Source organism: Pipistrellus hanaki, assembly GCF_964339955.1.
Source record: "Pipistrellus hanaki genome assembly, chromosome: 2".
Classification (NCBI taxonomy): Eukaryota; Metazoa; Chordata; class Mammalia; order Chiroptera; family Vespertilionidae; genus Pipistrellus; species Pipistrellus hanaki.
In genome coordinates this window covers 1575156-1602654 of record NC_140504.1, presented here as the reverse complement: position 1 = coordinate 1602654, position 27499 = coordinate 1575156, and the positions used below count along the sequence as shown (strand labels likewise).

General features: G+C 53.5%; 2 protein-coding genes across 3 annotated transcripts in view; both read right to left on the bottom strand.

Annotated features, from left to right (window-relative positions):
• Nucleotides 1–471: 471 nt before the first annotated feature.
• The window catches only part of MRPS6 (mitochondrial ribosomal protein S6), a 46748-nt gene continuing 19720 nt past the window's right edge, over nt 472–27499 (bottom strand). The window contains exons 2-3 of the mRNA XM_084873727.1: nt 9980–10119; nt 472–965 (exon numbers count right to left, since the gene is read on the bottom strand). Coding sequence (XP_084729853.1) covers nt 776–965; nt 9980–10119 — 330 coding nt within the window. The 3' untranslated portion in view covers nt 472–775. The remainder of the gene's footprint in view (nt 966–9979; nt 10120–27499) is intronic.
• SLC5A3 (solute carrier family 5 member 3) overlaps nt 14967–27499 on the bottom strand; it is a 32249-nt gene continuing 19716 nt past the window's right edge. For both annotated transcript variants that reach the window (XM_084873626.1, XM_084873627.1), the window contains exon 2: nt 14967–25578. In XM_084873626.1, the coding sequence (XP_084729752.1) occupies nt 23093–25249 (2157 nt within the window). In that variant the 5' untranslated portion in view covers nt 25250–25578 and the 3' untranslated portion in view covers nt 14967–23092. The remainder of the gene's footprint in view (nt 25579–27499) is intronic.

Sequence of the window (27499 nt, the reverse complement as noted above, 5' to 3'; positions counted from 1 at the left end):
GGTGGCCACGCTGGGTGAACGCACGCAGGACCAAACCATGGTAGCGAGTGTCCCTTGAGAGCCCTGGCTGAGGGCCTGCCACCAGGAAGCTCCTCTGGAAACAGGAGCCGCCATCTCCCGGTGACCTCCTCTCCCCGCAGTGCCAAGACCCTCCTCCCCAGCTGCCCTTCAGAGCAGAGCCTCTGCCTCTGCAGGAGGGAGCTGGTCCGGGCCCTGAAGACTGAGCAAAGCAACAGCTGACCCAGGCCGCCTGCAGCAGCAGGGAGCGAGCGCCCCGGGCTGGCGCGGCTCCCCGGAGTCCCCAGGGTTAACAGGGGGCGGCCCCGGCTGGCGCTGGCTCCCCGGAGTAACCAGGGTTAACGGGGCGGGCCCGGGCTGGCGCGGCTCTCTGCTCTTCAGTGTCCCCACAGCTAACAGGAGGCAGAGAAAAGCCTCGCCCACACCCACCCGTGGACGTTTACTACTCAGATCAAAGTTACACAATGCCGCATGTTTTATTCTGCATGGTTACACAGTGTGAACGATCAGCTCACAGTCCCAGTTAGTTTGATAAGTTTTGTTCTTCCAAATTGTGTTAGTGTTTAGGGCAAACATATTACATTTACTGTGACAAGATCAAGAGCGATGTATTTGACTAGGACAGTGGCTCCCAGCAAAGGGGATCGAGAGCTAACCACACCCGGACCCTCACGTGGCACCTGACACACTTCATGTAAAGGTCAGGCGTGTGCATCATTCACCGGATGCTCAGAGGTGAGAGAGCTGAACAGAACCCTCACTTCCTCTTCTTTGTGGAATAGAGCTTCTCTTCCAGTGGGACCGGGACAATCCCTTCGCACGCCTTCACTTCCTGGGTCAGAGGGTGTCTTACAATATTCCGTCTGATGACGTCAATGTCTCGAGACAAGTGCTCCATCATGCTTTCCACAGTGGTTGTTGGTGAATAAAAATCCACCAAGAAGTACCTGCAATCAAACAGAAACTTATGAATCCTGCCTTCTGAAATACAACACTCCCACTCTCTGGGCCAATGCCTTCATCCTGCCCCCCAGGGAGAGACATCACCCACACACAATGCGTCCTACAGCCGCCCGCTAAACAGTGTGCTGGCACGCCCAGCTCCCTGTCCCCGTGTCCTTCCCCATTACCCTGTGGTGAACACTGGAGTCCAAACAAACTTTAGGGCAGCAAAAAGCCTTGTGACATTACATAGAGTGGGAAACAGAAGTTATGGTGCAAACAGGATATGCTGTTCAACAGACTGAACTTTTCAACAAACCATAGGGTGATGTTTTTTGTGAAAACATCTAATTCTCCAAACGATTTTACAAGTGACTTAATGCACCGAAGAGACATAGTGAGACCATCAGCTACCCTTCACACACAAGGAAAAGGATTAAGACCGGCCTGGGACTTGTCTAAGACAAGTGCACATTCAAAAACTGACCACAAACAAACAAAAAAGACACTTCCCCATTGCGGGGAAGGAAACAAACTTCCAGATCCTGGAAGCCCAGAGTGCTCCAATAAGAACCCACTGGGACCCACACCGAGACGCATTATAACTGAAATGACCAGAGTTAAAGGCAAGGAGAGAATATTAAAAGCAGCAAAAGGAAAACAACTTGTTACATACAGGGAACTCCCATAAGGCTACCAGCAGACATGTTGCAGCCAGAAGGGAGCGCCACAATATAAACAAAATGCAGAAAGAAAAACTTCCAACCAAGAGTACTGCACGGCACCACTGGCCAGTGTGGCTCAGTTGGCTGAGCGCCATCCCATGCACCGAAAAGCTGCTGGTTGATTCCGGTCAGGGGACATGCCCAGGTTGTGGGTGTGATCCCTGGCTAGGACATGTACAGGAGGCAGCTGACCCATGTTTTTCTCGTACCTCTCTCTCTCTCTCTCTCTCTCTCTCTCTCTCTCTCTCTCTCTCTTTCTCTCTCTCTCTTTTCCTCTCTCTAAAAATAAATAAATCAGTAAAACATATCCTCAGTTGAGGATTAAAAAAAGAAAAAGAGCACTTTATGGCAAAGTTATTAATCAGAATTGTAGGAGAAAAGGATTCCCAGATAAGCAAAAACTAAGGGAGTTCATCATTACTAAACCACCTTACAAGACAGGGACTTCTTTCAGCTGAAAAGTAAGAGTGCTAATTAACAACAACAAAAACACGTGAAATACAATAAATCTCACTGGAAAGGTGGGTGTGTAATAAAGGTAGATTTATCGCTTATAAAGCTAAAGCTAAAGAAGGCTAAAAGCTAAAACAGTAACAATAACTGTGATTATGATAATTAGTTAAGGGACAGACCAGGTAAGAAATGCTGAGCTGTAGAACGGGAGCAAACGAGCTGTCACCAACCTAAAGCGGACGGTTATGGGTGTCAGCTGTCACATGTGAGCCTCGTCATAACCACCGAGCAAAACCCTTCAGTAAGCACACACAGAGGAAGAGGAGGGATGAAAGTAAGCCACTAATCAATCATCAACTACGCAGGGAGAGAGCCAGAGAAGAAGGGACCGAGAAACTACAACAGCCTGTGAACCACCAACTAAAGGACCATCAGCTCTTCCCCATCAATAACTGCTGTGGATGTAAACGGACTGAGCTCTTCAGTCACAGACAGAGAGCTGAATGGATAAAACTAAACCCCTCTATACGCGGCCTGCAAGAAGCTCCCCTTAGACGTAGGGAGACGCAGACTGAAGGTGGTGGGATGGAAAGGCGTTCGGTGCCAATGGAAACACTAAAAGCTAAGACGGCTATACTTATGGCAGAGAAGGGCATTACAGGATAATAAAGGGGCTAACCCACCAGAGGATGGAACACTTGTAAACGTGTGTGCACCCAGCACAGGAGCACCTCCTTATGTACAGCAAACATTCAGAGACCTAAGGCAGAAACAGACAGCAACACAATAGTGGGGGGTTTTAACGCCCCACTTACCGACGTACTGAACATCCAGACCAAAACCCAGGAAGGAAACATCTGCCTTAACCGACACATGACACCGGCTGGACTTAACCGATACACAAAGACGTAATAGCCAAAGCAACAAAACACACATTCTAGTTAGGTGTACGTGGAATATTTTTCGGTTATATCGTATATTAAGCCACAAAACAAGTCTTTTTAAATTTTTTTTTATTATTAATTTCAGAGAGGAAGGGAGAGGGAGAGATTGAAACATCAATGATGAGAGATGAATCACTGATCAGCTGCCTCCTGCACACCCCCTAGAGGGATTAAGCCTGCAACCCAGGCACGTGCCCTTGACTGGAATCGAACCCGGGACCCTTCAATTCGCAAGCCGATGCTCATTCCACTGAGCCAAACTGGCTAGGGCACAAAACAAGTCTTAATATATTTTAAAAAGTTAAAATAATGCCAAGCATCTTTTCTGACTATAATGGTATGAAACTAGAAATTAATTACACATGTAAATCTGGACAATTCATAAACATGTGGAGATTAAATAACATGCTACTGAGCAACCAATGGGTAAAGAAGAAATTAAAGGAGGAATAAAATGTAAAAACACCTTGAGATGATGAAAATGAACATACAGGTTTCCCTCACCGCCCAAAAGCAGACCACGCCTGTGAAGTCTTTCGGAAGCCGAAATGGACCAAGTGGAGAAGCAATTATTATTAATTTATATGAAAAAAATTTAACATTCCCAGACCCACAATGTAATGCACATGCCATGTTTTCATTTCATCCCCACTCTCAGACTCTCATTCCATCCGTGCTATGCGGAGTGACTCCCATCCGAGCGCTCGCAGGCCGTACAGACACACAACCAGCAGCAGGCGCAGGTCCAGCACAGACGCCTGGACACAGCTCACAGCTCACAGCTCACGGCTCACAGCGGAGGGGCCGCCCAGCTGCAGAGTGCGCACGCCTCGGGACTGGCTGTGCAGGACGATGCTATATCCTGTCCTAGTGACGAGCATTAACAAACCCCATACCCATCCCGATAAACACTCACAACCCACAGGACCTCCTGCAACCTCTACAGGGCGTCCCTGAACAGCGACAACGAACAGCAGACTAACTGGTGAGCGTCCGAATGCTTTCCTCTGAGACTGGGAACACACGGGGTCCGCCCTCACCACTTAGCGTTTCACGGCAGGTCTGCCGGCGCCATGAGGCAGGAGAAGAGGAAGTAAAAGCATCCGACTGGTCAACAGGAAGCAAAACGCTCTTTAGCTGCGGAGGTCATGGTTGGGCATATACAAATCTGAAGGAATTTACAATAATATATTGGAACTAATAACTGACTTAGAAAGCTTACAAGATACAATGTTATATACCAAAAATAAAACCAGTGGTATTTCTATATATTACAAGTAATCAGACCTTGAAATTAAGACACTTAGGAATTAATCTCACAAAAGATAAGAAGGCCTGCACACTAGAAGCCCGTCATTCTGATGGAGCCGCCTTTCCCAGGTGCTTACCCAGAAAGGTTCACGTGCGTGTCCACAGATCAACTACGTGACGTTCAAAGCACTTTACTGCCAACGACCCCAAACTGGAAGCCACACGGAGGTCCATCCCACTGCAGGTGGGCGGCCCCGAGGACACGGGGTCTGAGAGAAAGTGCTCACAGCGGCCCACAGACCCGTCCCCAGCCCGCCCCCCGGAGCCACCGGGACCCTCCCCGCTCACGGCCTCACAGGGCCGAGGGCCACCCCAGCGCTTCACATGTGTGAGCAGCAGCAGAGGCGGCCAAGACGGAAGCCAGAGGCCAGGAAACCCGCACTCCCAGCTGGGAACCGACAGGGAGCGTGGCTCCCAGGACTCCCAGAGTGCACAGAGCCCTCACCTCCTCAACAGCCGAGGGCCGGGGCGGCGGGAGGCGGGGAGGGTGGGCAGGTGGGTCCGTGGCCTCTCCCGGCGATGCTGCAGCTCCAGCAGTTTCCACGTCTCCCCTGTCTCCCCCGCCGCCGCCCTGAGCTTCCCATGGTCAGTCCCAGGCACTCGGCAGGAGTGGCCATGGCCAGGATGCCTCAGGGCAGGGCCGCGCCTCAGGGACAGGGAGCTGCAGGCAGCGCTGGGCTGGGCCGTGGGTCACAGAATCACAGAAGCAAATGCTGGACGGCCGTGCAGACACTGCCGTGCGCCCTCCTGCTGCTCAGGGACCGTCTGCCAGGCCACAGAGTGCGAGGCAGCCCCCACCCCAGTTCCCACTGCACCCCAGCCCGGCCTGGCCGCCTTCTGGAAACTTCTAGTAAAAGGCCTGGGACCCCAGGCGTGGCTTCGGAAGCTCCTGTTACTACACAGCCCTGCAGCCTCCTCTCTTACCCTCCCTGCTCCCCACTGCATGGCCCTCCGCCTGCCACCAACCCCAACAGGGAAGGGCCACAGCCCAGGCGCCTGTGCCCACACACGGCGGGGACAGCCCCTTCGCACTATCACTGCTCATCTGCGCCCGGGGCTCCGGGCGAAGGAGCAGGAACTGCCACGCCTGCACCATGGAAATTTCCACAGAGCACGCCACCGGCCGAGCCGGGGAAGGCCTGGTCACCCCGCCCGGCGGCCTGCCTCCCCCTCCGGAGCCCAGTCCTCCCCCGGAGGGGAGCAGGCAGACGTCCAGGACAAATGCCCAGGACAGCCCGTCGGCCGGCCAGTCTCCGCTGACCTCGGTGGCCCACAGGGCTTTCCCACGCAGGAGAGCCGCACGCCCTGCAGCTGCGGTGTGCACGCTGTCCTCACAGTGTTCTGGGACAACGGGCCTGCTCTCTCACCTCCTGAGCAAACCCTGACAGCCCGCGGAGGCACCTGAGGTGCTGGGAGAGGGGCCCGGTGCCGGGCTGGCGGGAACCTAGGCCTACATCCCCCCCTCCTCAGCCTCCTCCAGGACAGGGCTCCCCGCCAGCCACTGCCCCTCCCCTGCAGCGGCCTGAGGGCCCCGAGATTCCAGACCCGAGGCCCCGGCCTGCCTCTCCCTTTCCCGCGGAGAGTGGCCTGGGGAGGCCCGGCGGCGGTGAGGCCCAGCGGCAGTGGGGCCAGTGCTCCCGCTGCCTTCCCAGGAAGCGCAGGCCGCAGGAGTCAGGGTGAAGCAATGACCTTGGCACTCCCTTGGCACCGCCCGCAGGCTGCGGAGGGTTGCCATGGAGAAAGCACTCTGAATGCAGACGAGCTGCTGTTCCGGGGGCCAAAGGGGCCTGGTGTTTCCAGAGGCTGCGAGCCCTTTGCCCCCCTCCCTCCACCCGGAAAGGGGAGGATCCAGGGTCCGAGACCACATGCAGCCCCAAGTGCTTCATCATGGCACCGAGCAGGCAGCACGGCCACCCAGAACCCAGGTCACCGCCCCGTGGACCCCTCCTCCCTCCCTCCTCACGACATGCTCCCACTCCAGGGAACAGTCTAGAATTACTGCCCCCCCGTGCCTCCCCGAAACTGGCCTTCCAATCCAACAAGTAATCAAGCTCTCCGACAGCCGCTCCCTCCTCCCCTCGGCCAGCGGCCAGCGTGGCACCTAAGACCTGCTGCTGCCCACCCAGCCCCTCACCACTGCTCGGCGGATGGGCGAGGCGCCGGCCGGCACGGGTGGTGGGGCGCGAAGGGCGCTGTCCATGTGCGCTCCGGCCAGGCCGCCCACCCACGGGAGCCGTGGGCGGCACCGAGCGCCGGCGGCACGCCTGGGCACTGGCACTGGCACTGGCGGGGGAGGAGGCTGTTCGGGGAGGAAGGAAGGACAGGGCTCGGACCCCAGCGCGTTCCTCGCCCAGACGCGTGCCCCCCGCGGGGGGACAGCCGGGTTTCACAGGCGCCTCCCCCGGGTCAGGTGACACCTCCCCACCTTCCTATTTCTCAGACTCACACCGAGTCCCACGGCCGGTCTGGCTTCTCCAGGCCCGTGAGCCCGAGCGGAGGGGCCACCGCGAACACGCCCCCCGGCGGCCTTCCGCCCTCTCCCCTGGCCTCCCCCAGACCCCGGTCGGACACGAGCCCCTGCCCCGGCCCCGGGCCCCCCGGCCCCCGGTCCCCCGGCCCCGGCCCGTGCTGAGGGAGGGAGGTCCAGGCGGTGCTGGCTTTTCACTCCAACCAGCGCCGTGTTTACAGGTTTCCAGAGCGCGCGCTGCCTGGATGAGTTGGGCTCTTTGTCAAACAGTCACACACTCACTCACCGCCTCCCTTCCCCCAGCAGACGGTGGAAATTTCCACTGAACTCTCGGTGGCTCGCGGTGGGAGGAGAGGGGAGGGGAAGGGAGGGAGAGAGGAGGGGAGGGGAGGGAGGTAGGGGTTTGGAGCCAAAGCATCTCGGAGCCTTTGGAGACAGAACAGACTGTCTGGATGCCAGTCCTGGATCTGTGGGTCGGACCGCGAAGCCAGCTCCCCCGCGCAGAGCCCCCACCTCAGGGCCAGGCTCCGCCGGAGAGCCGCTCCTCTCACGTCTGCCGGCCCCCGGAAAGCACGGCCGGCTGCAGGCTCCGCACCTGGCCACCCCGGAGCACCCGGCCTGCAGCCTGCCCTGCGAGCCCGGAGCCTGCACACGGGACGGGCTGCAGGCCGTCATGGGACATGGGAACGCACAAGACACGGAAATGCCCTGGACATGGGTGTGCACGGGACACGGGAATGAATGGTAACGTGGGAACGATGGGACATGAGAACACACGGAATGCACGGGAACACGGGCGGCTGGGGAGACCACAGCAGGGCGTCCGTCTCCGGGGCTGGTGCCAGCTCTGGGAGCGGCTGCAGACAATGCGGAGGAGTCCGCCAGATCGCAGTGCTCCCCAGAGCAGCTCCTTCGATCGCCGTGACCGTAGGAGGGCAGCCCCCACGTGCAGCCAGGTCGCTGTCACACAGGTCCCGTCTCAGAGCAGACGAGAAGCGGGACGGCAGGGAGGAGAGCCCCCGGCCTGTGCTCCGGTCAGCCGCTTCGCTCAGCCACAGGCAAGGCCACGCCGGCATCCTTACAGGCCACGCCGGCCGGCCCGGGCTGGCCACCGCCTCTGCTCCGCCCAGCACCAGCCCTCGGGGGTCGGACCAGCCCCATCCCCGGAGGAAGAGCCTGGGCCACAGCGCAGTGGGGAGCACTGGGGTGCTGCTGCCGCGGCTGCTGCTCGGACCCTGCCGTCCAGATGGGCGCCCCTCCTGCCGCCCTCCTGCCCGTGCACCGGCCAGTCTCGCCCCGGAGCCAGGGAGGGTGCTCCTGCCACAGGCTGAGGCGGCCCCGGGAGCACAGGCTCACGGAGAGAACATCTAGGGGCCTCCACGAGGCCGGAGCAAATGCCGAGAGGGAGGGACCAGGCCTCCTTGAACCCGCGCCGAGGCCGGTCTCCAGACACGGCCTACGCCTCCACCTGGGCAGCAGGGGCAGAAGACTCACCCCCCTGCACACCCCTGTCCCCCCACCCCCCAGCCTGCCCCCCACCGACACCCCAGCCTGGCCACACACACCCCCGCACCCCAGCCTGGCCCAATAGTCACTGCCCCCGTTCCTAAACGCACACACAGGGGACAGCTGACGTGGGAAGTGGCTTCCCTGGAAACAGTGTCAGTCTCAGTCAGGTGACGCTGAGGTGCCACAGTCCCTGATCCAGGAGGCCTGGCCCGGCTCCCGCGGGGCCATGGAGCGAGGGCGGCACTGAGAGCACACGCCGTCACCTCCGAGGCTGAGCCAGGGGCCGCAGCAGGAGCTTGGGCTGTGGGCGCCACGCAGGACCAGGGGCGGCGATGCTGCCTTCTCGGCTCCGGCTCCGGCCCAGGGTTTTCCAGGACCGGAACCTGTGCCACCCACGAGGAGGCAGCGCCGCGTGGACACAGCTGCCAGGGTGCGGTGCTCGGACACGGCAGCGCCACCCGCCCGGAGAGTGCTGGTCACACCGGCCTCCCCGTGACACCCTCCCGCGTCCTCCCCGAAGGGCAGAGGAGAGCGCCGCTGCACACCCGGAAAGCACGGACACACACACACACACCCTGACTCCCGGGCAGTGCCTTCCCCAGAGAACCCGGCCCCTCCCCGCCACACCGAGGTCTCCTCTCCAAACGGAGGCAGAGGAGCCACATGCAGTAGCCTTGCTGTTCGAGCCACACCCCTTCGTGGTGACCGTGTTTTTAACGTTACACGCACAACCTCCACCCGCACCGTTACTATGACGGAGCAGGAGGAATAGCCACTGTGCACGCACGTTGCCTAGCAACGCCTCAGGCGCTCTGCAGAGGTGTGTGTGTGGGAGGCAGAGCACAGCACACAGGTGCGGCCGCCAGGGGAGCGGGCAGGGCGGCTCGGCAGGGGGAACGCGGCGAGAGCCTCAGGGAGCGGCCGTCCCGCCGCCTCCCCACAGACCCTCCATCGCAGGGACGTCCGCCTCCGCCTCCCCGCCCTCCTCCAGGGAGCCAGCACCCAGGGCTGAGAATTCTCCGCAGCTCCACCGACTGGGCTCAGAGAATTCTCCCCGGCACTGTCCTCCTGCAGACTCAAGCCTCGGCCTGTGAGGAGGTGGTTATATATAGGGTGCCCCCAAATGTACACACACTCTGAGCAATTAGCACGGTGTGTTTATCCAAGTACATCTCATTTCCGAGACGGCGCTCTCGGCTGCCAGGCTGTGCGTGCACCTTCTGGGACGCCCTGCGCCGTGTGACCAGTCTCACCAGGAGCTGTGCCAGTGGCGGAGCGGATGCCGGGGTTGGGCGCTGGGTGAGGCGCAGTCGGGGGCACCTTGGGCTTGTCGTCTGCAACCTGCACGTCCACGAAGGATGCACTGAGCACTGCATGACACACTGCTCCCAGGTCCTTTCGAGGCCCCGTGGAACAGCGATGCAGGGTGACGGGAACATTTCCCGATCGGAAGCCTGCCCCCTGCCCAGGGAGGGACCAGTGGCGGTGGCCGTCTGTACTGACCACAGGGATGGCCGGCATCCCCCGCCCCTGCTGGGCCGGGCAGCTGCAGGCACCGGCGGCAGGCCTGGCCCTTTCTCAGAGGCCGCCCCCTCCGGCCGCGGACTCACCCTCCTCTGGTGTGCCGCTGGCTGTGGGCAGAGATCCGGTACGGCAGCGCCCGCTCCCCCAGGTTCTCCAGGTTCCGCACGACCGCGCCCCTGTCCATCAGGGCTTCTATCGTCCGCTTCAGCGCAGCCGCGGTCTCAGGCTGTTTGTTTCGTTTGTTTTTAAAAAGAAGGAAAAAACACATCAGAACCAACGTGAGGACTGGAATGGCCGGGTCTGTCAGCTCTAATCAGAACAGCTCTACTGGGAGAAACCTGGGGTCAGAGCTACAGAAACGTGGACTATCTTAAATTAAAGAGAGGGAGAGGGAGAGAGAGGAGGGAGACAGAGGGGGAGACGTTGCTGTAAGAAAGCGAGAGCTCACAGGTGCGGAGGGAATCAGCGCAGCCGGCGGGTTAGGAGAGCAGCTCCGGGTCGGAGGCAGGAGCTTTGGGTGGCTCTTCCGGCACCATGGCCGGGATGCAGCAGCAGGCAGTGACCCAGCTGAGGCTGCTGCCCCGTGGGCTTCCTGGACCTGTCAGCAGGCACCGTGCCGGGAGCTGCCGGAGCTGAGCGTTCCCTAAGGCTGTGTCTGCGGACAGGCTGGGGCAGACTCTCCCACCGACTGCAGCCACGCGTCCTCACTGCGCGCAGCCCGTCTTTCCACAAAAGCATTTCATTCCAGAGTGACTCGAGGATGAGGGGTGGGGGCGGGCGGGCCTGGAAGTCAGTCTGGGGGGGCCGTGGCTGGAAGTCACTGGGCCTGCCGCCTGCCCAGTGAGAGGGGCCCAGTGGCGGTGGCCTGTCTGTGCTGTGGGGTCCAGAGAGGTGTTCTCGTTTCAGGAAGGCTCGTGTCCCTCTAATTCTACCCTTCGATCCCACTTTAACCCTGGGATCCAGTAAAACATGTTTCTGCAGAGTGACCTGTGGATAGTTGAAGCTAGCTATTGGGTTTCCTCCATCTGCGGGTCACTTCTGGAGGGCAATTTACCAATAAAGACTAGTTTAAACGTGTGCGCCTTCCATCCCACTCACTCCCAGATTCACTCTGAACGGGCCATGCTCTGGCACAGGGTTTAACTGTGGGGATGGCCCTGGGACGGGGGTAAGTGGAAACAGGCAGCCGTCCGCTAATAGGAGCCGGGTCAGTGCCCTGTTTTCACTGGCCGGACCGTCCTGAGCAGCCATTAACACAGGGCGTTGAGGCGGACGTGCTGACATGAAAACACTTCTATAATAAACGATCAGCATGTGAGTCCACCTCCTTTGTTCTCCAAAGGAGAGTGTTAATGGCGTGCACACCGAAGAGGAAGTCTGGGTGAACACGCACCAAACGTTATCAGCTTCCTCTAGGTACCGTATTTTTCGGACCATAAGAAGCACCGGACCATAATACGCACCAGTTTTTAGAGAAGGGAAATGAAGAAAAAAAGATTCTGAAACAAATAGTGTCCTAAAATATTTTATGTGCATTAAAACCCAACATCACAGTCATAAACACATGTAATCAACCCTGTAAAGTAAACAGCAGCATTTAGAACCATTTTAGAGCCGGGCAAGCACACAGAGACCACACAGAGCTGGGCAAGTAAAAAAACTTTTTTTTTACAGTATATGTGTAGGCTATATTTGGACCATAAGACGCAGGGACTTTTGCCCCCCACTTCTGGGGGGGGAAAAGTGCGTCTTATGGTCCGAAAAATACGGTAATAAGTATTTTTAACACTTTGTTATCCGATTTACTTAGCGAGCAATGAAAAGGCACTTCAGGGACAAACTGTTGTGGGCAGACGGAGTCTTGCTTCAGGACTGCTTCCCCTCCACCCATGCCAAGTGCCCTTACAGCAGAAGCCAGAACAGGCACTCTGCGCTAGGGCCGACCCTCCGCCTCAGCACTGCGCCCTCCGCCCTCCCTCGCCGGCTCCGCCCCCGGCTGCGGGAGGTGCACGGACCAGAGGGCGGGCGGCTCAGTGGTTACGGAGAGCCTCGTGGCCGTGCTCTGGCATCGGGGGGCTGCCACTGCAGCGGCTCCACCTCTCGGGAATTGGGGAAACGAGTCTGAGTCAGGGCTGGCACCCCTCGCCCTGGAGTCAGCACACCAAGGTGAGAACCACGTTCCGGAAGGAAGGTGCTAGCTTCCATCCCCCCAAGGTAAGGAATATGGGGGGTTTTCAGCAACCATCTCCTCCAGCTCTGACTGAAGGGTCACAGTGCTCCCCTTTGCTCCCGGCACTAAGAGCCCCCCCGTGAACGTGAAAGAGCCATGACAACCCGGCAGGTGACTGCTGGTTGACGCCACCTCCCCGGCAGGCAGCGGCAGACCACGGAGCCCGTGCTTCCTCATCGGAAGGCATTCCCGAACCCGCCATCTGTTCCCGGGAGATTTCCATTCCGCCCTCTCCCGCCCCTCCAGATGCGTGTACAGATGAACACGGAGCCAGGAACAGATTGGCAGGAGGCCTGTTCCTATGGCAGCGGGAAATGAAATGCCGGAGCCCGGGAAACGGATAGGAGAGCAGGCATCAGGTGGACACCCAGCTGCCTGTCCTGCTGACGGCTCTCCATGCACAATTCAGCTGCCTGAGCCTGAGCGCTCCGCCTCCTGCAGGGAAGAGGACACTCGGAGTGAGTGACAGGAGACCGGGGAGGAGAGTCAGCAAAGGCTCCGACTCTCATGACCAAAGGGTTGTAAGAAAATTCTACTCAGACCTGGTGAGTCTTCTAAACATCTGTGTGGCATTAGCAAAAAGACCAGTTAGCTGACTGGTTAAAGGGGCAGAACCAGAAACGCGGGCTGAGAAGAGTCGGATTTGCATACGAGCTGGACAACAGGCCGAAGGCGTGTCCACCGGCTGGGCCGCCCAGTGGTGCTTCCTTCATTCAAGCGGTGGAGGAAGGCAGGTGAGGGGCTGTGCGTTACAGGAACCCAACCCCTCCCCCCCCTCTACAGCGCCCTCCTCTGCAGCCCCAACGGGTCCCTTCCATCCCCCCGGCCTGCAGTGTGCCTACGGGGAGCACCCCTCCTTCCCTCAGAGGCCCCTCCAGGGGGCATCCTGCTCCCTCACTGCAGGCCGAGGTGCACAGGCACAGGCGCCCCATAAAGTCTGAGGGACACACGGGCCAACGGGGAAAGGGAAGACAGAGGTACCAGCTCTCCCTGCACCTAACCAGCTGCCAGGAAGCCAGGATGGAGCCAAGTCATGAGATCCGAGGACAAGCAGGATCTCTGCTGCAGAGGAACACAGCGACATTTTGGGGTGGGGGTGGGGGTGGGGGTGGGAGAGGCAGAGGTGCATAAGGAAGCTAGCACACAGCCTCTTAATCAAAAGCAGCTGCAAGTTAAGGAACCAGGAGTAAGCAGGTGAAAGACAGAACAGAAAAAAAGACATGGTGAGACTCATAAAGGTGCCTCCAAACATCTAAATGGATTCTTGGACCAGAATAAAAAGTGAAACAGTGGACGTGCAGGGAATGTCACAGCACACCGGACTTTGGGAGCCACGAAGGCTTCTGGAACCGGAGACAGCAAGCTCCATGCAGAGACATGAGGCCTTCACAGAGCCCCGCCCCAGCCATGACCATGAACCCTGAGAGAACTGGGAGGAAAGACAGCGTGGCCGCCCTCATTTTGCCTGGTTTGTTTCTCATCCCACAGTCTCTGAGAGCAGCAGCATCACCTGGGGTCCACATTCAACTCGGAGGCCACATGCAAAAGGGGAAAGCAATTGCCTCAAAACTATCCCCCCAAAACCTTAAAAACTCAGTTTGTCACCATCATAATAATAAGATGAGCAAGAATTACCAATGGATGGGAAGGCAGGGATTCGAGTTCAATGAGGAACACGTTCCTTATAGTCGCCAATGAGCTCCCCACAGAGACTTATTACGAAAAGGAAGGAGGAAGGTGACAGCGGAGAAGCCGTGGACCACTGGTGGGTCCTGAGGAACGAAAGTTCGGCAACGCTGATCTAAACCAAGCATCAAGCTGATGCCACCCGCGCGGGCAGCGCGGCCCCCGCCCCCTGTGAAGCAGCGAGGACGCGGTGCTTATGCCGTCTTCCCGCCCAAACCCAGTGATTGATCCTGAGGAAGCAAACAGATCCAAACGGAGGGCGGTCACAGGACCGTCCTCCAAACGTCAAACACCTCAATGCCGAGACAGACCGAGGAACCACCCAGATCAGACAGATGAAAACACGAAATGCAACGGACTGGCCTCTGAACTTAAAAAAAATTTTTTTAATTAAAAAAAAAAAAAAAAAAGCTGTGCTATAAAAGGACCTAATTGAAAAGCAACTTGGAATACCTATTTAAAACGTATCACTGTTACCTTCCAGATGTTGGTACTGTACAGCACCTGCATGGTGACTGTCCTTATCGTAGGGAAATGCCCGTGTACTGAGTGACAGAGGGGGCTGATGTCGGGGCTGAGGCTCACGGCGCGTTAGAGACGCCGGAGCTAGCGTGGCCAAGCACTGCATGAGTTCCTGGAGCCTCGGTGATGACGCCTGGCTCCCTCCCACTCTTCTCACAGCTTCCTACAACGTGAGAGCACTTCACACCGGAAGTCCAGAACACGAAGGATATTTCCACTTACTCACTGAGCCACATGCACCTCAGTCTGTCAGCGCCTGCGAGCCCACGGTCACACGGGCCGCGGCGGTCCCCGGAGGGCGCGCTCCCTGGGGCCAGGCCGGGCCGAGGACAGGAACCGGTACTGACCCCCCCACCCCCCCGAGCCCTCACGCTGCAAATGACACGTGTTCACACCGAAAACACTCAGCCGCAGAAATGTCCACTTCTCATTTTATTCAAAGTTGGTACATATGTGCTAACATTTCCATAAAATAATTACTATACTTCAGTTACAGGACAAAATACCACAGAAAGGCATATACTTTGCAAGAAATGTAATTCATCTTAAGTTTCCAAATACTTTTGAAGGCGAATGCAGCAGCTGGCGGAAATAACACACAGTACACAGAGAACAGTGTATTCTACAGTCAGGGATGAGAAATGACAGCTCTTTAGCAGATCTGCTTCTTTTTTTATTTATTTTTTATTTTATTTTTTAACAATAACACTTTTAAAAACACATTAAACCAAGATCATACATGTCTACAATTTTAAAAATCAGATTGTATACAATAGGTTAAAATAGTCAAGCTAGAACTGTCACGTATGGTTAACAATCTTAATCTACAATCTCAATTGTACTCCTTTCAATACGTAAATAACCTGGTTTAATCAAATTCTACTTTCTGCTTGTAACGAAAACATTGTATGAGATGGACCCAACTATACCTTTAAAAAATAAAAATAAAAAAAAGGCTGCAGACAATGAAGAGTACACTGGAAATCTATTTACAATTCAAAAAACTCACAATAATTCAGCAATTTCATTTATGATTACATTTGGTCTACAATGAATAACTGATGAATCGATACATGTACACAATACACACAACACCCAGTGCACAGCTGGTCTCTCAACAGAAGTCTGAAGGAAGCATGAAGGCAGGCCACTGGGAAGACGCTTTCCACTGGGACATCTGACAACGCGTTACTACTCACACAGCCAGCCGCAGACAGAGCGGCAGTGCCTGCTGACCCCGGCCGGAAAGGGAAGCGATGGGTGAAGCGTCTCTATGGACACGAAACAGGAGTTGGTTTTCTTCTTGAAGAAGACTACTGACCTTTGCACAGCAACTGTGTTTGAAATCCACCTCATCAAACCAACAGAAAGCACTGAGAAGCCAACGCGGGTCACGTGACTGCCAACCTGTGTCTGGGCAACGGAAAGCAGGATGTCCGAGCAGAGAAGGGGAAAATCCCGCTCTAGGTCTGAACGCCGGTGGCAATCCACACACGGAGGCAGTCCTGGTGGGGGAAGCAGGGAAGGACTCCATACCATCATCTAACGTAATGTGTCATTATTAAAAAAAATAAAGCTTTTGTATTGTAACAACCCCACAGAAGAGTCCATGAGCAGAAGACTTGTTGATCTGTTTGCCACTCAAAAGTTAGGATCTCACAGTGAAATCAGGAATTCCTATGATACATATTTACACGGCGAGGCCTCTTCACCTAGACGAAGTAAAGCAATCTTCATGAAAGTATAAACAAAAGGTATTCTGACAAAAGAATCTTGCACAGCATTAAGTTCTTACACACGTCTGCATTGAAAAGCAACATGTAATGGTGCAGAGCGAATTCTGCAAGAAGAGACTACCAGGGTCTGGCTGCCCGGCCTGGCCACCGGCTGCTGCTCCTCAGATCCGTCCTCTGTCCTGCCTTCCTGGTGCTCCCTCTCTCAGCCAGAAGCCTGAGGCTTTACCTTCTAGATATCCTTGTTCATTCTTTTTCTTTTTTTTTTCTTTTTTTAAATATTCTTATTGATTTCAGAGGTGGAGAAAGAGAGAAACATCAATGATGAATCATGGATCGGCTGCCTCCTGTACACCCTACACTGGGGCTCAAGCTCACAACCCAGGCCTGTGCCCTGATCAGGAACTGTGACCTCCTGGCTCCTAGGTCGACCCTCAGCCACTGAGCCATGCCAGCCGGGCCTTATCACTCTTGACAAACAGGAACTATTCAGACAGAGAAAGTTAGGGTAAGATAACAATGCCAAGCAGAACCAAACACACTCATTCACAGATTCCATCTCATCTGGTCTGGCAGCGGGCAATGGGATAGGCACAGGAATCCTGCTGATTCCATAGCCACTGTGAAAAGCAAAGGAGCTCAGTGGTCGGTCTCAGAATTGCTTTAGTGCTGGTAGCAGCTGCCCCTGTTAAAACATGGAATTTCTCCTCATTTCAGGGTGCTATTGATGGGAGATTAAATATCCTTAAGCTTTAAGATTAAAACAAACCATCCAGCCTCCAATAGCTCTACAGACAAGTTTGTCAAACCCACCCACCAAAACCAACTCTGTCCTTGTTCCTTTGCTTCCCGATTGTGGGCAGAGCCCACAGACCCACTGTAACTGGTGACCCTCAAATAAACTGCAGCACCATTGCCATCTGTGCCCTCTCCCTCCACCAAAGGAACACCAGCCTCCTCAGACTATCGCTCTGAGCTGCTTCTCCTCTGGACCCACATGTCATTGTGTAGGGCTTTCAACACTGTGGTCCCATCCGAACCCCAAACCGGGTTCCATGGCTGGCACTTGTGGAATACTGAGAACCGTTACTCTTGTGCTTTCTACATGTGGAGACACACGTGTGGGCAGGATTTTGTGCTTTCTATGGGTCTTTGCCCTTTTCCCTACCATGGAATGTGAAATTGCTGTCACATACCGGTTCTCAGATACATCTATCAAACCTATACTGGATAATGACAAAGTTAAGACATACTCACAAAATTAATATAAGTGACCTTACTTTTTAATTAAGGAAATAAGCATGTACAATAAATAACATTTAAGCTGCAACTGCTGTTGGAGCTACTGGTTTTCTTGAACCTAAATAAAGGCTGCATAAAGGTTAGTAAATATAAATGTACTTTAACTCCCCTCACTAAAGCTATAAATAACAAAGTTTAAAAAGAGAAAACTAACCAGTTTTGGTCAGGAAAAGGGAAGGTGTAAACTGGCAGTCAGCACTGAACCAGAAGGCACTAGTCACAATGCAAAGCTCAGAGCGGATTCAGTCACAGACCCACTCTGACGGCCTGTGACAATCGGGATTTCAGTAACAGCAACGAGTTTAATTTGTTTCCAACTCTGACAACAAAAAAGCCAGCTATTAAAGAACATTCCACTTAAAGAAGTCTAGGCTGCACTGATATACTGGAAAATTATCCAGACTAGTTAGTCCAGAGACCATTAACAAAGGAACATTCCTTTATCCACAGCACGAGGGCAGTGAGGTGAATTTCCCGAGAAGTCAGTCTCCAATAAGGCTGTGTTATCTACTGAAAGGTGTGCTATTGCCAAAGTCACTAAAGTATGTATTTCCCTTACCTATAGAGCTCCTGACTGCAAATGTCTTGAACTGGGGCGGGGGGATGTCATGGCAACAGTTACAGCGCTGGAGGCCCAGACCACTGGGCCTGTCTGGACTTGCTCTTCCGTGCGTCATTCATTCTGGCATCTCTGTCTTCAAGCACGCTGTACGGCCAGGTAACCACCACAAACGGAAAGGTCATTGCCGAGGGAGGCTCATGGTTACGTCAACAGCTTCCGAGTATGGGGCTCCCCTAAAAGTCAGGTTCGTGGCCTGAGGAATGACAGACACACCACGCTGTTTACTTCTGCCCGTGGTCAAGGCTGGCACCACATGAATGGAAGGAATGTCTAACCCAGCACCAAAAACGCAACCTGCCTTTCAGAAAGGGTTTGAGATGGGAGCCAAAACAGATGCCTCCGCATGCCTTTAGCAATCAGTGAGCAGTGGAAAGCCTGTTCCCGGCTGTGAGGGGAGAAGCTCACGTAAAAACGAGTAAGTGCATCCAGTGTGGGACGCAGCGCTGGCCACGCCTGGTAATTATCCGGGGCCGTAGGCAAGTGCTGTGCGATGAGCACAGGTGGCTGAACACCAGTCTTCCGACAGCGAGGCGGCGAGCAGCACGCCCACGAAGAGACGGGACTTGAATGGAGGAAAAGGGGCGGAGTCAACCAAGTCTAACCAAGTGTAGGAACCGAGATCACTGCTCGTGCAATCCACCTTCATACCTAACCAGTACAAAGAGTTTCTCTAGATGCCAACTGCTTACTCCAACTTTAATTAATGCAAGGGCAAGGCTTTTTGGCAGCAATACACCGTTCCTCTCTGCACTGTGGCAGTCATTTCAAAAGGTCTCATGAATTTAATTACTGCTGTCTCCCTAATTTTTTGAGAATAAAATCCTGAATTAGGGCTTTTATTATTTGTGAACACGAACTCTGAGAAAATCATTCTTAAGAATTAACAGGTTAAGCTAATAGAAATGTGATATTTTTAGACACATCTATAGTTAATGAATCATTACTTGGATACAAGTTTTCACACTTAAGAGCAGAGCTTTTGCACACCATAGCAATCATCCTGGAAATAAACTAAGAGGACAAAAGGCCAAGCCTAGGGGAAGAATTAAAGCATCTGAAGGAGGAGAAATCAGGGAGAATACCAGTCTCTCTGGAGGGTGGGTGGGGATTCTAGCAAACAGAAATGCACCCTTACTAGTCAAGTCTTCAACACTGAAATGATTAAACATTAATACTTGGCAAATAAGAAACCTTATGAATACTGAAGCCTAAAACCATTCAAATGTTAGTCATTTTAACCTCAACTATGTTAATAAACTCATTTTTCAACACCTAACATCAAAGCGGGCTGAACAGGCTGCATCATACTTACTGGGGACCTAAGCTGTACGGGGAGGGGTAAAATGGCCGAGAGTCAAGATGCTGAGAATCAGGACTGTGATCCTACCCGCTCAGAAGCTCATGTCTGTCCTCACCGACCTGCGAACGGCACCTCTAGGTGCTTCTCAGCTCCGCACTGAGGTTCTCCTGACTCCTCCAGAGGGTTCTGTCCTGGCAAGTCTCTTAGTCACATGATTGACAGGAATGGTCTGGCTACACCTCTCAACCCAAGCCTGGGCATGGTGAGATGTCACTGCCGGTGCCATGTGGTCCTTCCCAGTCGCCGCATCTCAGATGGCGATGCAGAGAGGAGTAACGGATAGGACAGCGGTAAGCGGATACTCCCAGCGGGAACACTGACGGCCTGCTCTTTCAATGGCTGGTAATACAGCCACTCTGCAGGGTGGTCAAAATGAGACTAACTCATCACCTACATTAAATGTTATTTATTCCAGGGGGGATGGGGGTGGAGATCCCCACGCCCAGAAGAGGGAAGGAGCAATGGAGTGCCTGGAACAGCGGGGACTTGGCCCCCACAGCCAGGACACACTGCAGCTTCCCCTCCCCTCCGCCTCAGGCTGGAGCTGTTACCAGCCTTTCCACAAGGTGCTGGGTCCCTGCTCACCGCAGGAGCGGCCCTCTCCTCTCAGCGCAGACAATGGCCCTCGGAGCCAGGGAGCAGGACTTGTTGGAGCTGGGAGCTGGGATCCGGCCCGGGACACAGCGCTGAGCTCGTGCCTCTCCGGCGTAGAGACAGCGGGATGACCGCACAGGAAAGAGGAGCTGGGAAACGGGCTCGGGTATTCGTTTCTAAAGCTGCTTACACCTCGGCTGGCAGGACAAAATGCTCTCAGATGACCAGAGGAATCAGAGGTCCCACAACTAGTTATTCTGCAAACCAGAGTAATGAGCTCTCTCATCAGACCTTGAGACTAAGACGGCCTAAAGGACAAACCAAGCCCTGGGGCCGCCATTACCTGCAGGTTCGACTAGCTCTCCTCCCTTTGAAGACCGGTGCCCTCCTCATTTTGACTCGCAACTATCATAGTCACTATTCCTCATAGTCAATTCTGAACCTTAGCTTGAGCCAATATAAAAATACATACCTATTTATATAGAGAGATCAATACCATTTAGGACTCATTTAGTTAGTGTGAAGGGTGAACATTTTCACTAGCTTAAGACAGACCACGTGTCATTCCATGAACAACATTCTAATGAACTCAGACTGAGACAGGACCCCTGAATGAAGCTGCCCTCAGCAATCCGCATCCTTCAAACAAGCACCTTATCTACTGCTGGGAAGCAGCAGGGCCCTCAGTCTAAACAAAGTAGTGTTTACACTGCAAAGAACAAACAACCCTAACGGTATGCTAATAGACATTCCTATGTACAGGCTTTCTACTCTAAACTTGACCTACTGCTACACACACACAGAAACACAGATGATGCATTGCACTATTATACTAAGACAACAGCAGAGAAGGCAGGGGAACCCTAACAATCCAAAGTGAGGGCTCGACATAAAATAAAGGGCGAGTCTACCAAACACCACCTACTCACTTACGCTGTGAGTGCGAAGGGTGAGAAGGCTGCCAGCCAGTACGGCGGTCCTCGCTGCTGAGCTAGCAGCAATGGAGTCAAAGAAAGTGCTAATTCCTCAACTGAGTGGCATTGTGAAAAGTCCAAGCTCCTGCCATTTCTCAGATGCGGAAGGCTATCTCAGAGGAGGAACTTGCTTTGAGAAAAGGACGAGCCATGAACAAACCACGAGTCCAGAGCTGGACACCTGGCTGTCTGTTCTTCCAGTGGAGGTGGCAATAGCCTTGGACATCACCGCCTCAGCCTCCAGACCAGAAAAGGATGGTCCCTAGTTATTTGGCCCCCAACTTATAAACCTTAGGAATGAAATGGAGAAAAAATTCTACAAGGCACTGTAAGCTCTCAACAACCATGCTATTCACAGAGGAAGTACTTTCTCGGCTACAGCCTCAGTCCATCAGAAAGCCTCCCGGTGGTGGGAAGACACTGAGCTTCCCGATCATTTCTAAGTCAACTTTGGACTAATCAAGCCCATCATTAATGCAACTGGTTATAGAATACAAAATAGTTAATGTCATTAGGACTGAGTTTTGATTCAAAACCTACAAAAGTACCTTAAAAAGTAATAATTTGCCTAAATATAAGCTTAATAAAACCATGCGATTTAAAAAGTGCCAGAGAGCACAGAAAAGTCAAAGAAAGAAGATACACGGGCAGTGTGCTTCCCGTCACGGAGCAGGGAGGGCACGGTGCTGCACGGACAAAGACCCAGAGCCTGCAGAGCCCCTCCGACACCTCCGCACCTTGTCCCCGTGGGGCCATCAGCCCGTGAGGCCGAGTCCCATCTACGGAGGCTGCAGCGGTGAGCCAGGCCAAGTCCAGATAAGGGTCCTGTGATCACACAGGTCCTGTGACCCTCCGGGAGACACGCTACGAAACCAGGAGCTCCTGCCCACAGCACGCACACATGCTGTCCATCCTGTGAGGACTCTACTGACAAACTACCTACGGCAAAGCATGCACCGAGTGTCCTGTCCCTCATGGCCAGTTTGCATTCAAACATCTTCCATGCTTTAAGTCACTTAACTTTTTAAGCAAAAATGTATAGGTCGGGTACGGATGGTAAGTCTTTTGAAAAGGTGTATCAAGAAAAACACTTATCAAGAATGCAGTATGATCTCAGAATTAAATTTTTCCTCTAGACAGCCTCAGTGTATCAGTGATCTGATCAAGCGGGACAACCCGCACAAAGGCAGTGTCCACTTTTCTTCCCGTTTCTGAACATAACTTCCACCTGGATCTACTTGGGAAGGCATCTGGCCAGGAAAGAATGTCACCGAACGCCAGGAACACGCCTAGAGAAGCAGTGGAGTACAAGCAATCGCCTGCTTAGCACACGCTGATCGAAGACTGCTCAGGGGCTGCACAATTCCCAACAACAGGAACCACCTGAACTTGGCCAACGAATGTGGAGGTCATCAGCAACATCTACTTCATCTTCCCCATAACCACTTAAAAAGGCAATAATGACACGGAACTTCATATGCAGACAGACTTGGTGGGCCTCTGAGTATGGTTCACTAAAATTCAAAGTGGGGAAAAGAAACCGAACAAACTTTCCCCTAGCACTGCAAGTACCGGTGGTACCAGAACAGCCACAGAAAGATCCTCTTCCTTCCTTTTGGCAATCAGAATCCAAAGGCTCATGCTAACCAAATGAACCTGGCAACTGACTGGCTTGTCCTGAAACAAGTACCTCCCTAGCACAGGGGTTAGATTTCCAGTACATTACTGATTATACCATGTCTACAAGTGCAGCTTTTTAAAAACTGGTAGTAGGGGTTACAGAGACAGGAGAAACTGGGAAATGAGCAAGTCCTCTTCCGGTGAAGACCTACCAGGACCCGGCAGTGCAGACAGTTCACTTTCTCGTGACGGCTTGTATCTGCTCTACTTGTTCTGTGAGAATAACTGGTCTTACTTTGGTATGAAAACTTTAAACCACATTTGCACAATTCAGTCTATTAAACAAGCTTTGCTTCATTTAGGTTGAAAATTTACTTTCATCCGTCTCTGGAGAAATAAAGTCTTGCAAATAGATGATGTTCTGCTAAGTAAAAATTGGCTAAAACCTACAGCGTAAACAATGCCTGAAAGATGCAACAGTTACGTAAGTTGTTTTTTTTTTCCCCCCAAAGACCAGTATTTTCTTAAGTTACTGTCTCACCATATCCTTAAAAGTTCATAAGGAAAAATAAACAAACATGAAAATTCCAAGTGAACACACAGCAAAAAGCCCAATGTTCAGTATTAGCTTAATATGTGGAGGCTCTTCCAACATCTGTAAACAGACGGCCTCCTCCTCCATCAGGTCTCTGAGGCTCCTCTTGCTGAGGCTCTTACTTTTAAAGCCACAGAACCAATCTATTAACTTGCAGCAGCGACCTGCATCCTCTGCTTCTTTCTTTCTCTCCTTTTCCCCCATGAGAGCGGCCTGCCCGTTGGAGTAAGCATCCACTGGGGTTTCTGCCTCTGAGTGGCCTAAGGAGGCCACGGGGGGGCCCTCCTCTCTGCAGATCCCCAGGAGATTGACATCTTCCTGCTGAAGGCCCTTAATGCTATCTTCCGACTTCCCGTTGGGAATGATGTGCTCGCTGGGCTCGCTGTTCTCACTGCACCGCAGGATGCTCTTCTCCTGCATTTTGTAGGGCTCGTCTTTCGGGGAGCAGCTCTCCTCCGCCACCGCGGTCTTCTTAGACCAGAAAGTAGTGGTACGGATCTGCTCCTTCGTGGGAGGTGCCGTGAGAAGGCTGACAATCACAGTAATGAGTCCAGTGACCCAAAACAGCGCCGTGGCCACGTACATGTAGTGAATGTCCTTGATGAAGCCCGGCCTGTTGTCGGGCTGGTCGCACTCCGGGGCCCGGTAGGTGAAGGCCAGGATTAAGCGCACCGCCCCGAGGACAAAGCCAGCCACTCCGCCGTAGAAAGCCCCTTGCTCGTTGCAGCGCTTCCAGAAGATGGCCAGAAGGAACAGGGCCGCCACGGGGGGAGTCAGGTAATCGGCCACCTCCTGGATGTACAGGTACATCTGGCCGCCTTGCATCTCCACGATGATGGGCACCCAGGCGATGCTGATGGCCACCATGAAAGCCACGAAGACCCTGCCCACGATCATCAGCTCCCGGGAGCTGGCGTTCTTGCGGACGAGCTTGTACACGTCCAGGGTGAAGATGGTGCTGGCACTGTTAAAGATGGAGTCCAAGTCGCTCATCAGAGCCGCGATCATCACCGCCATCATCAGGCCGCGGAGGCCCACGGGGACCAGCTTCATCACCAGGCGCGGGTACGCGATGTTGGAGCAGCCGGCCCTGCTCCCGCACACCTGCATGCAGTGCTCCGGGTTGATGCAAGCTATGTCGTCGGCGAACAGTATCCTGGAAATCATGCCGGGGACCACGATGATGAACATGGGCAGCAGCTTGAGGAAGCCGGCCATCAGCGTGGAGCCTTTGGCGTGCGCGATGTTCTTGGCGGCCAGCACCCTCTGCACGATGACCTGGTCGGCGCACCAGTACCACACGGAAGCCGGGGTCTGCCCGAGGAGGAATCCAGGCCAAGGCACGTCTTCGTCCATCGGACCCCGCAACATTTTCAGGGCGTTTTTCTTAGGGTGGACTTTACAGGAATTGGTGTTGGAAAGGTTGTAGGTCAGCAAGATGGAAGTGACGTTGGGTGAGGCCAGCATGTACCTTCTCTTAACTTCCTCAAACCCGCCAACCTCCATCATGCTGATGACCATGAGTGTGAGCGCCCCAACGATCATGAGCAGCGCCTGCAGCGTGTCTGTGTAGATGACCGCGACCAGGCCTCCGGTGACGGTCAGCAAGGCGGTCATGCCGATGAGCAGGATGACGGACACATACAGGTTCCAGCCCAGAGACTCCTGGATGAAGAGGGCGCCGGAGTACAGATCCACGGAGAGCTTGGTGAAGATATAGAGGATCAGAGACAAGGCTGCGAAATAGACCTGAATCCTATGGCCACCGAACCGCTTGGACAAGTACTCCGGCATGGTGTACACCCCCGACCGGATGTAAATCGGGACGAAAACCCATCCCAGCAGTTGCAACAGCAGTAAGGCATTGAATTCCCAGGCACCGACTGCAAATCCGCTCGCAGCTCCAGATCCCGCCAGCCCAATGAAGTGCTCACTCCCAATGTTGCTCACAAACAGAGAGGCCCCGATCGCTACCCAGGTCATGGAGCGCCCCGCCAGGAAGTACCCACTCACGGTGCTCCTGTTAGACTTCCACATGGCAAAGAAACCAATGCACAGGACCAGGACAAAGTACAGGGCCACGATGGCAATGTCTGCCGTCTCCAGCACGGCCCTCATTTTGGGAACTTTGGGAACCACGGTGTCCAGTAACAGAAGCGTCCGCCTTTTATTTACTCATTAGTGGCCCAGCCAGGGCCGTAAACCGAACGTGAACTGGACTACAGGGCCACAGGCAGGCCAGTCTTTGTCCTTTGGTTTGCTGTCTTGATGGTGGTGGTGTGATAAACGTGGCAGGAGACAGTTTAATTGTCCTCCGCTTCGTAATGGGGATTGAGAACTTAGCGCGTACTCTTAATCCACTCTCACAAGACCGTCAGCATTTGCTCGGGTGCGGGAGGAGAGACTCTGAGTTGCAGCTAAGTCTAGTGAAGCCTACTGTACCAACCCTGCAAGGCAGCAAAGACAAAAGACAAAGGTTGAATTAGAGGAAGCGCTCACCAAGCGTGAGGAAATGTTCAGTCTAACAAAACGGCGCAACAAGGCATTCTGTACAAAAAGAAAAAAACCTGAAAATATATTTCATTTCCACAGGAAAGAGCAATCCATACCATCACAGCTGATATTAAAAGTCAGTGAAAATTAATCATTTTGAACTAAGAATAAATTAATGGACCTCATAATTAAATGGCCTAACTTCTCTAGCACTAAGAGCTGTTGGCCGTGACACTGCCCTTTTGTTCTTACTATGGTTGTCTCAGACTGGAACAGGCACCAAGATCTTAAAGCACCTTAAAAGGGAAAAAACACTAATTATTCATAAGGAGCATCAAAATGAACCTTCAAATACTATAAATCCCCAGAGAAACATGGCAGCCAGGAAGTCCCCGGAGAGGGCAGACAGGTGAGCTTCCCAGGCGTCATCTCCCCCAAACAGGAAGAAAGCATCGCTTAGTCTGTGCAAACCTAATGCTATAAAGCGTTCCCAGATTCCTACCGAACACGTCCATCTGTGCCAATGATACACGGGAACCTGGACACTGTGAGGCGACTCCTGCTCTAACGGGGAAAAGGCACGCCGCGCGCACACACACACACACACACAGAACATAAAACTCAAAAATAACCCCAAATTTTATTCTCTGATAGAAGACACTGAATGACTTAAAAAGTTCAAGGCCATCTCCTTTCCTTCCTCTTCATCAGACAATTATTTCCAAGAAAACCTCTGAGCAGATAAAAGCACCGACCAAGGCTTGATTTTGTTGAGTGTTTTTTTTGTTTGTTTCTTTTAATGCTTTCCTGTTGAAAGATATAGAAAGCAGGGAGAGGAGAAAGAGGAGAGAGTTTCCTGGAAGACTGAAAAATAATTCAATTTTTATTATATTTTCCAAATCTCAACAAAACAGACATCTGTCAATCATCTTCAGTCAGTGAGGCAGGTATTTTTCAATCTGGATTAAAAAATCACTCTGCAAAACACATTGAAATGTACTTAAAATCAATTTTACAGATTTGATGGTTTTTCTCCTGGAAAAGAGATAAATTCTGAATCTTCAGTTAATTGTCATGGTAGCCCACAGATTAACACGAAGAACGTTGTCGTTCAAACTCTACCTTCAAAAAAAGAAAAATAAGCAAACCCTGCCTTCCACGTGATGCAGCAAGCTGCGTGAAACGTTTTTCTCCGCGTGGCAAAGCACGTTCTTGGTGAATCTAGGCATTTTTCTTTAAAAAGCAGCACACTGAAGGCCTATAAATGATACTAAAGCTACCTCTTTTCAGAACTGCTCTCCACAGACCCAGTACTAACCCCGGGAAGCCGGCGGGGAGGCCCCTGCCGGGTTAGGCTCACGGGCCTCGTTCATGCATCTGCCCAGAGAGCCAGGGCCTGCGTGCCGGCCTGACGCTGTGTTAAGCGCGAGGCACTGCGATCATGACCTAAGGGAGTGGCAGAAATCCTTCCTCCCAGAGTCAGTGTCAGTGAGGACGGGGCCGAGGCAGAGCCCAGCGCAGCCAGAGCGGGATTCCCAGTGCAAACCCTGAGGCAGGCAGAGTCCGAGTCACTCTTCCACCGACAAGGACTTCCTAGTTTTTAAAAAGGTATTTGATCATTTTTAGAAAGAAGCACCTAACTTTTCATAGTCTAATCAGATGACCAATATTGGGAAACAGGATCAGGTCCGCACGGAGAGGGAGAACTGCTGTGGCCGGCGAACCTGCCCCCTGGCCTGGTTTCCTCCCTGGTCAGAGGGCAGCAGCAGACCTGTGCTTCCAGGAAGGGACAAGCACCAGTGGGTTTTGTTGGAGGGGTGCAGGGGGTGCTGTAGCGGCAGCCGCAGCAGCTTTTTCTTAGAAACAAAACAAGCG